Source organism: Symphodus melops (genome assembly GCF_947650265.1).
Source record: "Symphodus melops genome assembly, chromosome: 4".
Lineage (NCBI taxonomy): Eukaryota > Metazoa > Chordata > Actinopteri > Labriformes > Labridae > Symphodus > Symphodus melops.
The window spans coordinates 16,858,424-16,872,563 of record NC_136694.1 but is presented as its reverse complement, the minus strand read 5'-3'; the positions used below and the strand labels follow the sequence as shown (position 1 = coordinate 16,872,563).

The window sequence follows — 14,140 nt, the reverse complement described above, 5'->3', positions numbered from 1 at the left end:
GGTACTCTCACTCTTTCTGCCAAAGGTTTGGCTGCAGGCTTTGGAGTGTCTGAACCTGCTTGTTTGCTGGTTTTTCCTCCTCCTTTTTTTTTTTTTTTACCCAGAGTCCTCAGAGTCATTTGAAATTTTGGTCGTGTTTGAAATGTGTATGTTTTTTGTTCTACGCCATTTGTCGCTTTCCCTTTTTTCTTTAGCAAACATCTAAAGAAGAGAGGCATTTTTGTCCTGCGTGGCTGATGGGAAAAGATGAAAGCTTGCTGCCTGTAAGAGAAGTTGAATGAACCAAAGTGCACGTTTATTTTCCTCATCGTGAAGAAGAAAAGAGAGAAATACATGCAATGAGCTGTGAAATGAAATAATGATGATACATTGACACCTTGGAATAAAGTTTAAGTCGGAGCATGGAGGACAAACTAAGTGGCATCCAGTGGAACAAAGTACAAGAGTATGTTTGAAGAGTATGTGTATGTCAAAGACTGATACACTCATGCCTGAAGTGATGATGCTGTTCTTTAATATCATGGCCTTTAGATGGCACCCTTGTATCCCTCTTGTTTTTTGTCATTAGCAGAAGGTGCCACTGATTTACTTTCAGGTTTTTCTTAATTCTGAAGACGGAGATTTTAAAGCTTTTTTGTGTGATGTTTCTGTCATGGATTTTATGTATTCCTATGTTCGTTTTATTTTGTTCATTAATATGCAGCATCAGCTTTGGTGACAGTATTCACAACCGAACTTAATCAGTAACCCGAATAGAAAATGCTTTTGTGTAGTTGTGTGTTCAAAAATCTGTCTTATGTTAAGGTTTGTAACAGTTGACGGATCAATAGCTGAGCTGAAAACTCTTTTTTTAAGGAAGAAAACACATTGATATCTGCTGTATTTCACTGAACACCTATTTGCCTGCTCCACCCAAACACACCTGTGTAAGTCATCCAATCAAAGCATTTTATTTATTTATTTATTTAAACTGTTGACAAATTAAAATGTATGTGCAAACATCTCTCTTTTATTCCCAACAAATACAGGCAGTGTGTTGAAGGACAGGGGAGAAGACTGACAGATAGAATCAACGTCTATCATTGATCTTCAAGGCACTTATACAGCTGTAAGACAGTTTGTTACAGCAACGGTTAAAGTGCAGCTTTAAATCAGTATTTCACCAGATGTTGGGCAATGACACCAGATCTTGCTTTTTACATTCATGGAAAATGTTTTGTGTCTTTCACTAGTCACCTGAGTCATTAAAGTTAATTTAATCTTTCATATTTATTCACTTTCTTAGCCATTATTTTTCTGATTTATGTCAAACAAATACTGAGCAAATTCTACCAAAAAGAAAAAAAGTCACACGAGATCACTGAATACACACCATGTTTTTAAAAAAAAGAAAAAAAAAATATATCAGTAATAGCTCAGTCTGTAGGTACTTGAAGGGATGCTGGTTCAATTCCAGATGCAGATCAAAATATTATTGGGTCCAGCCAGAATGCCAGACTAAATTCAGGCCTGTGTCCCTTTGGCGAACCATTACAAAAGAATCTTACTCCCAGCATGCCTTGCTGATACTCCCAGAATGCTCCACAACACCTAACAGGTGTGAAGTTTGGGGTAAATAAAAGCATATACTCATATTTAAGTAACAATACTTTTACTTGAGTTGAATATTTTAGTATTGTTACAGCTTTGGGTATAATAATTCAAATGTATTTTTTTGTTGTTTAATCCTGCAAATATTCAACAAAGTCTGGAGATTACTGATGCCAAAATATCCCGTCGGGAAGCGCAAGTTAAAAGTTTCTCCTTACCCATACCTTATTTTAGGGACATGCTTCTCACGCATGCACAAACAGGACCAGTCAATTGGTGGAGAGACATTAGAGTGGGGCTGCTTTGCTATGCAGGGAGTGCACCAGAGCAGTTTTAGGGTTCAGTCGCTTGCTTGAGGGCTCCTCTGCAGTGCTCGAGAACTGGGACCCAACCCTAAGAGCTTTTGCCCTGGTAGCTCAGGATTATATTCGCAGTACATCATCATTGCAGCCTCAGCTTCCAGAACATGAAGAAACAGAGTGCGTAGATTGGTTTGAGTGTTTACTTTCCTTAAAGTTGCACAAATACAGGCATGTCAGCAGCCATGCAGTAAAACTGAAATTGAGTCTTGGTGTGCGGTTTTCTATAAGAAAAAGGAATAGTAGAATATACTACAATGAACACAAATCACATACAACATACAAAATACTATCCATTAATGTAATAGGGCATAATATGTAAATGCAGAAAATAAAGTCAGATTGCATGTGTCTTTGACACACAGAAAGGCAATCAAAGGCTAACATATTATGATGGCTTTATTTTGAAGCCAGAGGTAAAACTAAATTAACACTAGTATTAAACATGGACATGTATTAGCACTACGTTAGCCTAAAAATGTAATGAACTCGATATGACCTTTATTCACTGTGGCTTAAATTTAGCTAAAACACTGTTAGCAAGCTTGTCGGTGCCGTAACGTCGACTAATAATAATTAGAATTATTAACTTTACCTCAGCATCAAAAAACAGACACTATCAGTATTTCAAACTTCAGGTAAGTACTCACTTTTTCAATTCACGCACAACCAACTTCAGAAGTCATTCCTCTGCATCTGTTATCGACTGATGCACACCGCTCATTACTACAGGATGTCATTCGCTATATGACCAGCAGGTGGCACCTCTCCCCCAGTGAGCATAACCACACCACATTAAACAGAACAGGAATCAAACCATATCAAACAGAGCAAACCCTGACATGTTACTTTGGGTTCTTTTCTACACTACACTTCACAAGATGTTAAAGTGTTGTGAGGCCAGGTTTGTATGTTTCCCTCCCTCTGCCTCAACCTCTTTGTGCAAAAAGTTACCGGGTTAATGAGTATTTGTTCCTCTGAACATTCGGCTGTATTAATTTTAACCTAAATACAACTAAAACTGCCCAGAAGTAATATTTTTACACTAATTAGTGTGAATGCTTCAAAGCATTCACTATTGCTATCCAAATCTTTATTATATTTAAGCCTCCTTCATAAATTACATGTTTTCATCAATACCAAGACAAGCTAGTACTGAGGAAACATCTTCTTACTGCAATATAGATGTTAAAAAATAAAGTAAGATTTCAATTAGACCTTCAGTCTAATTTGTAGATTAAAAATCCAATGCATATTGATCTCATCTCAGGTCTCATTGTGTAGCACATGTCCTCCATATTGTGTGTCCTTCTCTAAAAACTAAGATTCTCCATTCAGGAGTTGATGGCTTTGGGTAGTTTAATAAAGAAAACTAACCGAGAAAAAGACTGAAACAAAGACACACAGCCTACCTGAATGTGCTCTCCAGCAACACCCACTTTTTAAAAAATACTGACATTTAAAACGTCATTAAACTGTTCAGGGCCTTTGTCCTGTTCAAGATGAGCATCCCACAATGCATTGCTAACTGCAGTTCTTAACTGTTTAAGATCAAAACAGTATTTTTATGTAAAAAATTGGCCATGAATTAACAGCAATTGCTCATACATCAGCAAACCAAGAGACAGCATTTGAAATCAATATACAATGTTTTAGCCTCTGATTTTAGTCAGTCAGCAGTTTAGTCTTGCTTTCCTGAATGAACTGCTGGGGAATAGTTACCCTGTTTGTGCCCAGAGGTTCCAGTATTAAAACAGACAGAAACATACAACATTCAGAGTACGTTTTGAAAAAGAAATGACAGATCTTGACAGCATTTTTATTTCATCAAAATGTGGGTATCAAGACACGCGTTAAAAAGTTGTATAGATTCAATCCAGTATGAGATTATTTACATTGCAGAAAACAGTGATAGATAAACCTCTGTTTTATCTTTTTCCTCTTTCTGCTCCATTTGTGGTAGTTTTTCAATGTGTTTCTTTCAGATAACACTTTAACAATGGTGGGGTTAAAATAGCCCACTGGAGGGAACACACATCAATTTACTTATCTGCTGGGAACACACAAACATACAAAGCTCGTACAGTATGGGCTCGGATCCCACAGTGAAGCTGGACTCTACAGTCACCCAGGGATGTAGTTATTTGAGGACAGAGTCCTCAGGTCTCAGAGGAGTAAACTAGTCTCTTGTGAAAATGGTATGCATTACAAAAATATTTATCAAGGAACTTCAATGGAAAAAAATAAGAAAGGTATGCATATACAATATGGAGCACAGTATCTGTGGTGCTTCAAAACCATATTTCAAAACATTTAATCCTGTGTGTTGTCACCATCTGTAGAAGAATGTATTTGCAGTGTATTCACACAAATACATTTAGTTACACTTAAAAAGTATCAAATCCAGGAAAGCTTATGTCATAACAGTATTCAAGGGAAAAATTAGAACAATGCATACAGTATAGACAGACACAGTTAGACCTCTGTGATCTCAGTGCCAGAGTGAAACAAAGATGCTGACAGACCACCACTGACTGCATGTTAAGATAAATTCATTATGCACTAGGTCACTCCTTATTCAGAGTTCATTTATCTTTGCAGGTCATTGATGCTTGCCCCTCATCAGCTGATCCAGGTTTGCTGGACAATTTGCTGAATGAAGTCTATCCTCATTTAATTTGGTTGCCTGGAAACCTGCTGTCAAACCCTGAGAAGAAAAAATGAAGCAGATTGATTTTTTAGTGTTACATAAATTATATTTCTTTGAAATACAAATCCATTTAATAGATTCTCCATACGAATGACAAATGTTAGGGGGTGGGGGGGTAAACTGAAATGAAATGGTACTTCCACAAATCTGAAACACAACCACTTTTTGCTCAAATGTTTTAACAATTAAATCTATATTTATCTATTCAAAAAAGTTGGTCTCTACAGAACTATTTCTAACATCTAAAGCTTTTAACTGCACTTTGGTGTTTTGCAAGACATGTCGAAGGTTTTAGAGTTTTTTCCAGCCTACTGTTGTTTGAAACTCAACAGATAGGAGAGGTGACAGATCCTGTGTAGTTCACCAAAAGGTGCTGCACAAGAATTCTGCCTGATAAATGTCCTTTAAACAAACTAGTGTTGAGTGCTTACACATTCGTAGTCTCCATAATATTATAAAGAATACAATCAAGACTTATATATAAAGTTATTTTTAGACAATTTTGATTTGGGTCATATGAATAATACTTGATTTACTCAACAAAGAGGTTATTATGGGGCATAAAATATAAACAACACACTGAAGACACTAACTGATTGAGTTGACAATGTGGCTTTAAAAGAGATATAAAAGGGGGTCTTTTGGCTGCCAAAAAATTGAGCTGCAACTTTGATATGTCATGTTTATTATCTAAAGTCTGGTAAATTCTTCTCGCTTACAGATAATTGTCATCGAAATTATCATTTTGGCAACACCGGAAACATGTCTTGAGTTCCTCACCTAGAAAGAAGGATTAAAACAGCTTTTTCAAAAAAAAATAAAAAATACATTAAGGGGAAGATTAAGAGGACGGGAGTAACTTTGGGAATCGGGCCAGATAACAACATCTAATAAGACTGAATAAACCATTTCCTCCTGTAAGTGGAAGTCTGAGACTATGAGATAAAAAAGCAGGACAGTGGGTACATACACTTGATGACTGACTAATAGCAGCTACTGATGAGGTCCATCAGGTTTGTAAATCCACACAGAGACGAGAACAGGATATTAAAGAAAGGCACACAAAGAGCTATTTTCGCTCATCATCAGTGATCAGGACAACAAGTGGCCTCAGGTGGCTGACAGAGATAACAACTCCACTTAACTGAAAAAAAATGTATTGGGTTTAATAATCACTCAGCTGTATAGTTGGCCTCATACAATACAAACCTGCATAGATGACACAGAAGTGTTTTCTCAGGTCAACTCAGTTTCTATTTGATCATATTTTACTCATTTTGCAAACAACTACTTTCATCTCGTCCATAGTACATTAAATTAACTTGTTTTAAGTAGAGGACTAAATGATAACTGAATATACTAATCGCACATGTACTGCATATTATTGCCAATATTGCTAAAAACAAACAGGAGTTCTAAGAGACTTTTGAGATTTAAAAAATCTTACAGCACAAATGTCATCTCCTGTTTGGTTTTATTTTGTTTTAAATTTCTGTTTTAAACCTGTAACTTCATGCAACAGTGATGTCACTGTATAGTAACGACACTGAAGTACAGCTGTACATTCAATTTTGATTGAAAAAACTTCTATTTCGGAACATCATTTAAGTTTCCATTTTGTATCAAATGAGACTGATGTACCTGCATGCTATGCAAGCTGCAGGCCAAGTCGTTCGCTGTCCCATTCCCTCGTCCTTCCTTCATGGCGAGGCTGTGATGTGTTGGATACAGAGAGGGCAGCGAGGTGTTGTAGGTCAGCCTGCAGGGCTGTTGACGTCGTTCCATGGATGCTGAGGAGTGAGGTCTGAGGCCTGATGCTGACACTGACTTTATGCTCCTGCCCAGGCTGCTTGACTTGCTCTCCTTTCGTTGGTACTCTATCGGAGACTGGAGGGCTGCAGTGGACAGTAAGAAGTGCCACATGACTCGAAGGTACAGAAGAAAAAGAAATCCTAAAATGTGCAGTCACAGAGGAAACACTATGCCCTAGTACCATTTAGGAAGTTCCTTTGCGTCTCTAACATCTGGACCACGTCATCGAGCCAGGCTTCTTGTATATCTGGAGATGATGCCTGCATGATGAAACGTGTCACGGTGCCATTAGTCCCTCGCGAGGTCAGGGCCAGACAGCATGGATCTTCCTTAGAATGATCCTCCACGCCCAAGCAGCTGACCTAAAGTAAGCAGGAGACTTGTTCAACATGAAGAAATGATATCAACACAGGTATTTTACAGATGTTTTATAACCAAGTCCATAACCCTCACCTTGATGCTGTTTTTAAAAGTGTACCCTGGAAAAGAGAAACCCTTTTTCTTATCTATTGGCTCACTGAAGATGACCAGCTGCTCAAACAGGAAGACCCGCCTCTCCCTCGGCCTGGAAATTAGACCGTTTTCCTGCTCGCTGACAGAGAAAGTATCCTGCTGGAGCAGCTTCCCCTGAGCTGTGATTTTCCCCTTCAACAAAGAGCAAATTTGTTGCAGAACTCAAGACATCCTGGATGCCGTAATATGTTCCTATGGCAATAATATGTAGGATTAGACTTTGTGTCTTACCTCAAAACCCTGCAGTCTGCCCACATTCATCATATCATTACAGCGTTTTGGCACAAAGCACGTCACCTCCACCGCCCTCTGATGGAAGAAAATTAATGGAAGAGAATCAGTGATGAGTGACAAATAGTGCTTTATGCATTCATTTACCAACTGATTCGATCCACGTGGTTAAAACAAAAGCTGTCAAACAAAACTATGCAGCAATAAATCCTCCCTTCATGAAAAACTGTTTTGCGATTCAGCTGCATTTTTTTTTCTTTTGAAAGGCTGAACTTAAATGTAGGTTTGACTGTACAGAGAGGTGAATCTGTTATGCAGCCTGCACTTACGTAAATGTGGTTGAAAAATATGAGAAACACATATCCAGCATATCCAGCAGATAGTAATATCAATAGATACTAAGAAATACAATATTCGTATGAAGATTTTTTTTTTAAGGACTTTTGTAGAAGACTTCATTAGTTGTAGCTAAACCGGTGAGTGTAAATGTATGTTGAATGCATGTTGTTGTTTTAATGACCTCTTACCTGCAGCTCCTCCACATCCCGCCCTGCTTTGCTGTAGTGCTTCAGGAAGTCCTGCAGTTGAACGTTTTATTATGAGATTTAGTGACATTAGGAAAGGAGAGCCTGCAGTAGTTTGACTCCAAAAAAGATTACATTTGTAATTAATATACATCAGCAATATTGTGGCCGGAGCTGATGACATAGATAATGAATTTTTTAAAGGAAATGATTTCTCAAATCAAAATGGAATAAGTCCGCAGACATTATATTATTTAAAGGAGAGATATGATATGATAACAGGGAAACCCCTCTCTCTCTCCTTTGTTTCCTTCACAGTGCATATCATATCTGTTTGGTAATTGATGACAGAGGACAATGAGACATTGCTGGGATTTTCAGTATAACAAGAACAATTATGAGGCTAAAGAGATCTTTATCTTTTCCCACTAAAACCTCATCAGTTCATCCTTGACCTGAAACTGAATGTTTGTGCCTAGTTTTAAAATATTCCCCTCAGGGGAAATGTCACTATCACAATAATCTCACAGTTAAGTTAGTCAGGAAATCATATTTCCAGGACATGATGTCACAGTGAAGTAGACCTTTGACTACCTTAACCTATTGTAACACACTTCTAATCATTTTAATGAATTAAGTGAATTTTGAGCAAAACTTGAAAATATTGAACCCATGAGTTCCTGAGATATGATCGGGTGTAAGGATGTAAGGAAAGACATACTGATAAAGGCTTGTCTCACTGCCTGGCATGTAGAGGAGTGTTAAAGAGCAAACCTTTAGCAGTAGCTGATACTTCATTATTCTCTGAACAGGTTTGATGAGCAGATCATTGAGCTGCAGCCGGTGACCTAGCTGCTGTCTGAGATCCTGGAAGGAGGAGAAAAGCAGTGAATATGTGTTGTCAGGAAAAAGTGTTTCCGGAGCTCCTTAAATCTGACTGTAGTGTAAACGTTTACTAACCTCAAAGAAGGTCTCAATATACTCAGAGACAATGTGCTCTGATTTGGGCTTATTCTGGCAGTAAACAACATACATGTGAAGACGTCGTTCCTGGAAATACAAGGACAGATGAGAAAGAAAAATGACTCATGTGACAACAATGACAAATATTGGTGTCATAAGGACTGGAAAGAGCAAGAATTAAGCTTTTGAGCTCTTTTGATACTCGGTCTCAGGTTGTTTCCATTACTCTCAGGGGCTTGTTTGGGGGCGGGGGGAGTTTAGTTATATTGTGGGCAGGGATTTTGCCTCATTAAATAGTTCCAGTGGCTGAGAAAGCAGAGCAAAAAAGAATGGTTTGATTTGCTGTTTCTTAATTAGGCAACACGGAGGGAAGCAGATAGAGAAGCTGTGTTGATAAGAGCTGTAATAAATCAGAAAGATTCTCCAAAAGTAAAATAAAAGCATCTGTTGTAACAAGTCCAGACACTAAATCTGGTTTGTAAAGTGTCAATTAAAAGTACTGAATTCTTATCTTTTCTTTTTTTTTTCGTAATGTTCCCTGATATTAAAAACATTGAGTAAAATAACTACATTTACTTATAAAAGACCTCAAGTTAGAGGACACTTTTTATAGAGCTCTAAGGTCTGTGATTCAAGCTCATTTTCAAACACACTGTGGTCTCTGTACAGCATCTTTCAAACATCTTTGAGAGCCTTTTAGTCGAGCCCGTGTGATGACATGAGTCTTTATTCTTCAGCTGCACCTGAAGGAAAGTGAGGACACATCTGGATGGCAGGGGGCCAACGCTTTTACGCACAGCCAGAGCTCTAATTTGTGTGATGGCTGCAAACCTTAGCTGAACTTTAAAACACCCACAGAGAGACCCTTAAAAAAGAAACTTCTCATCAGAACTTTGTTACTCACTGATCTGTGCACTCACGTGTTTGATGAAGAGCTGGGCCAGACTGTCTGGATTGTCCACACACTTCTCCAGCTCTCCCAGGAAATAACTGTGTGACACGAAGCAGAGATGTTCAGGAGGCAACAGTCACGCAGCCAGAAACACACACACACACACACACACACACACACACACACACACAGGAAGGAAACACAAGCGCATAGGAATTGATAAAAGCTGAACAATCATGAAACACAAAGTGCTCAATAAAATACTGTACACTGTCAGAGACTGTTTCAATTCAGAAACAGAGGATCTGCTTTGACTCACTCCTTGTGCCAGTCATAAATCTGGTGGATATTTCCAAAGACAATCCTGTCCTTTCCTTTCATGTCCTCCGGAACCCCCTGATTGGCCATGGTGGCCATGTAGCCCTATAACCACACGCAAACGTACGCACACACACACACACACACACATACACACACACACACACAAACAAGTCAGCACTTGCAGTAGGAGGGTCAAAAATATATTTTCGTTGTGAAAGTAGCAGAATACTAATGACAGGAATCTGAGAGTTTGTCTCCTTTAAATTTAATTGTTTAATAAATAAAACACAGAGACACACCTGCACTATGAGTCCAAGATCTTCCACATACAACCTCTCTGTCTCTACCAGCTCTGTCAGCACATATCTGTAGAGAGAGGAAAACAGAGACAGAGTGAGCGAGAGATCAAAAGAGAGGAGGTAGCCTAGTGGTGAGTGAACCAATAATAATACATAGCGAGCTGTTTCCCCTTACTTCAGGGGTTTATGCTAAGCTAAGCTAAGCTAAAATTCTGCCTGTATATAGTATAACGTACAATAATGAGTCTGCCATCACTCTGCAAGAAAGCAAACATTTGCATTTGACAAAATCTCACACTTCTCTTGTGTATGAAAAAACCTACATGCTCTTCTCTAAGGCAATGTTTATCTCCTCCTCGCTGTACACTGTGGCAGACGACTGGCTGGCCGAGTCCTCAGTCACTTTGCAGCTGTCTTCTCCATGGAGATTAAGGGTACTCGATTTTTGGCTCTGAAAACACAAAGAAGAAGGTAAAAGCTTCAGTTCATTAACATTTTTACTTTTTGAAACGAGATAAAAAAGACATCTTGCTCTGTCTGGCAGTTAAAAAAACAGAGTACATTTATCGAAAAAACTTTGTGAGTGTTTGCATTAATTCGCGCTGTGAATGCACCCAAAAAGATCTGCAACATGTGAAAATGGGCCATTTAATTGGTGAAATATAAATGGTGAACCCTTCATTACCAAGAGCAGATATCAAAGAATTTGATCAATAACAATATTTGTAAAAGTGTTTGTAGAATCTTTGGTTCAGTTATCTATTTCTTAAGTGACTGTGTGGACTGAAAGACCACATTGGAAATGTTGACATTACAAAGAACTGGAGCTGTAGCCTCCTGACAAACAGCCTCAACTTGATTGCTTGCAATCAGATACGACACGCCCCAAATTATGCATATCTCATATCATTCATAAAATTCGCAAATTCATTAGCCAATAAAGATCTGAAATTTTGAGACAATAATTGTTTTTTATACCAGGCTGTAAATGTGTTAATTTCAAAACTGACATTTTAATATTGAGGGTGTGAATGGGACATCCAGCCTCAAGCGGACACTCGAGGAATAATGTTTTTTTTGCTTTTCATCACTGGCTTCACCCATGGTTGCTGCTTTTGTAACTCAACATATCAGAACACAAAAGTCTCAACTTAATGTAAGAAAAAAACAAACCCTCTGCTTTGCTCACGCTGTCAGAGTTCCATTTAGCAACAACAGCCTGCACACTCCAATTATCCCGCTCATTACACAGATTACTCAGGAGAAGAAATCAATAGTAATAAAAAAAGGGGGGGGATTGTTTTAAAATGATTATTTCTTTCACTAAACAAATAGTCTGTTGTAATCTACAATTATATTATATTAAGCATTTATCACACATTTAACTGAACTGTCCCACTCATGGTGGTGTGAGTCAAGGTGAATAGAATAGGCAGATGTTTAGGAATAAAGTCAATAGATAAGGTTGTATTATATAGCCAAATGTAGTGCATATGGTACGAATAAGTTCTTTGCATAAAGTATGTTACAACGTAAGCACTACCAAACACAGGCCATGAGTCCATAACTCCAAAGTGAGCACAAATCAGTCAGTGCTAATACTATACTGTACAGAGTGCAGTCTAGACCAGTTGTGAAAAGACAAATGTTAATGATTTAGTGTTATATAAACTAAACTGACTTGACTCAAATATTATTAATAAGACATTTGTAAGGAAGGAAGACTTATAAAACTTTAAAACAAGATTTCTTTTTCTTTTTTTTATCACATGGTTAGTCATAACTATGTGTCCTATAAGTTGCAAAGAAAATCACACTTTTTAAGACTTATATACCAGAGAGGCTAAACTTGTATATCTCCAGTTAAAGGTTATGAACTTAAGTGGACTGGTCAGAGAAAAAATAAACTCCAGGCTTTAAAATGAGTATCACTCTGGCACTGAAAAGAATAGAATAGAACAGAACAGAACAGAATAGAATAGAATGGAACAGAATAGAACATAATAGAATAGAATAGAATAGAATAGAATAGAATGGAACAGAATGGAACATAATAGAATAGAATGGAACAGAATAGAACATAATAGAATAGAATAGAATGGAACAGAATGGAACATAATAGAATACAACAGAATCGACGTTACCTCACTCTGCATGTCTGTTTCTTGCGGGGGGTTAGGTAAGAGGCTCTGACAGGGCAGTTGGAGAGCTTCTGGACAACACATCCTGTTTCTCCACACCTGTTCAAGAAACACATAATATCAAAAAGAAGAAGCTCACTATGATGTGATTTTTAAATGCAGGGGGGATAAATTAAGGGCACTGCATAAGTCTGTCTTTGAGTCTCACTGTGTCTCCACAGGGAACGATGGTGTAGCTGTGGCGTGGCTCCAGAGGCCTCAGCTGAGCTTCACTGTGGGAAAGGAGCGATGGTTGCTGCCTCCCGTCTGACCTGCACATCTGCTTCTCCACTTTTCCCATTCCTTCTCTTGCATCGAAGCTCAGCTTGCGGACAGGATTGGTGAGCCATTTCTTGAGTGCGCTGACAGGGTGCCGTGATCCTCCAGTTGGGGAGTGTGAGCAGGGGCTGGAGCTGCCTGAGGCCTGGTGGGGCACAGAGCCCACTGATGGAGGAATGCTGCCGTCACTGCACGCCACAGAGTACGACTCGGCTGCAGAGAGACAGTAAGAAAGAGAGCAGGAGAGACAGAGGGGAAAAAGGATTGGGTTAACATACAGAAGCTAATTGTGGGGTTACGTCCTCTCAGGTCAGATAATGCAGACAGATTTCTGCACAAAAATGTTGTGCAATTTCCTGTCTTGAGCCTTAACTGTAACTTTAGTAAAGTACATACCGATCCTAAATCATTATAAACGTCAAAAGAGATCTGTTCTCATGAGGACGGACTCATATATTCAATTGGAAATTACGTACTGCAGCGTGCACATAATTGTTGTACATAAAGAAAATGTATTTCAACCAAAAGGATCATCCCTAAGCTCTCAGCCTGTTCAAAACATTGACAGATGTGCTTTTTCATTTTTGCCATATTAACAGTTTAACAAATCAGCATTAGAAAAGCAAAAGGCTCTGTAGTGTGTACTAAAAGTACTGTATTCACGCTTTGAACCCTTTTATAAGCAGCTGGTAACTGTCTAATAGATGTGCAAAATCCCCTTGTCAAATATAATAGAATTTGAATGAAGCATCAGTTGGATTTTAAATAATTTGTATATGTGAGTCAATAATTAGTAACTCAGATTTAGTTCATTTTGCTAAATGTGTAACAACAGTTTAGTTTGGTGTTGCTACAATTTGATGGATTCAGAGGATAGAAACCGATGCCACCTAATGCTCTCCCATGTTTCTGCACCTGGGCCTGAACCAGTACTCGGGCTGACACCACATAACACCAGAGCTGGATTTGATTTTCAACTCTAGGTCTCTTGACTGTGGAGTCTAATCCTCAACCGCACTGTTTTAACCAAGCACCCTAACATTAAGATTTCACTTTTTTCTGCTGATCATAGCAAAGTACAATCTGTCAGGAGCCCCTTTTTGTCGGTTTGGACTCTCTCCAAAAGCCACTATCCCCTGTCAGCACATTTATGTAAGCTGTAATCATAATAACAAGCTTTAAAGAAGCCAGTGGAAATCTGGTTCAGCCATGTACCAAAGCTGCCTGATACTGCCAGGATAGTACACTATAGTCACACTAAATAAGTAGATACTTTTGTTTTCCCTCGACCATTTTACTTCTCTTTTTATCTCATGGGGAGCAGTGAAATCTTCCCTACAGTAAATCTGAAAATCACAATTAATCAAAAAAACAAAGATGATCATGGCAGTGATTTCATTTGTTTGTTGACAGATACCGAATTGTTCACAGAAATAGTTTTAAGATTCAATTAACAAATATGTTACC

The 14,140-nt window shown here is 38.3% G+C and overlaps 1 protein-coding gene and 1 long non-coding RNA gene across 4 annotated transcripts in view; one reads left to right on the top strand and one right to left on the bottom strand.

Annotated features, from left to right (window-relative positions):
- Positions 1-3,717: 3,717 nt before the first annotated feature.
- Positions 3,718-14,140, bottom strand: part of arhgef25b (Rho guanine nucleotide exchange factor (GEF) 25b) — a 27,859-nt gene continuing 17,436 nt past the window's right edge. For all 3 annotated transcript variants that reach the window (XM_079342542.1, XM_079342544.1, XM_079342543.1), the window contains exons 5-18: positions 12,564-12,886; positions 12,359-12,454; positions 10,538-10,665; positions 10,215-10,281; positions 9,914-10,017; positions 9,623-9,692; positions 8,700-8,789; positions 8,514-8,606; positions 7,743-7,793; positions 7,216-7,293; positions 6,925-7,116; positions 6,653-6,833; positions 6,301-6,554; positions 3,718-4,656 (exon numbers count right to left, since the gene is read on the bottom strand). In XM_079342542.1, coding sequence (XP_079198668.1) covers positions 4,552-4,656; positions 6,301-6,554; positions 6,653-6,833; positions 6,925-7,116; positions 7,216-7,293; positions 7,743-7,793; positions 8,514-8,606; positions 8,700-8,789; positions 9,623-9,692; positions 9,914-10,017; positions 10,215-10,281; positions 10,538-10,665; positions 12,359-12,454; positions 12,564-12,886 — 1,832 coding nt within the window. In that variant the 3' untranslated portion in view covers positions 3,718-4,551. The remainder of the gene's footprint in view (positions 4,657-6,300; positions 6,555-6,652; positions 6,834-6,924; positions 7,117-7,215; positions 7,294-7,742; positions 7,794-8,513; positions 8,607-8,699; positions 8,790-9,622; positions 9,693-9,913; positions 10,018-10,214; positions 10,282-10,537; positions 10,666-12,358; positions 12,455-12,563; positions 12,887-14,140) is intronic.
- The window catches only part of LOC306823161, a 2,076-nt gene continuing 752 nt past the window's right edge, over positions 12,817-14,140 (top strand). Inside the window, exon 1 of the long non-coding RNA XR_013778980.1 lies at positions 12,817-12,899. This is a non-coding gene — a long non-coding RNA (uncharacterized lncRNA). The remainder of the gene's footprint in view (positions 12,900-14,140) is intronic.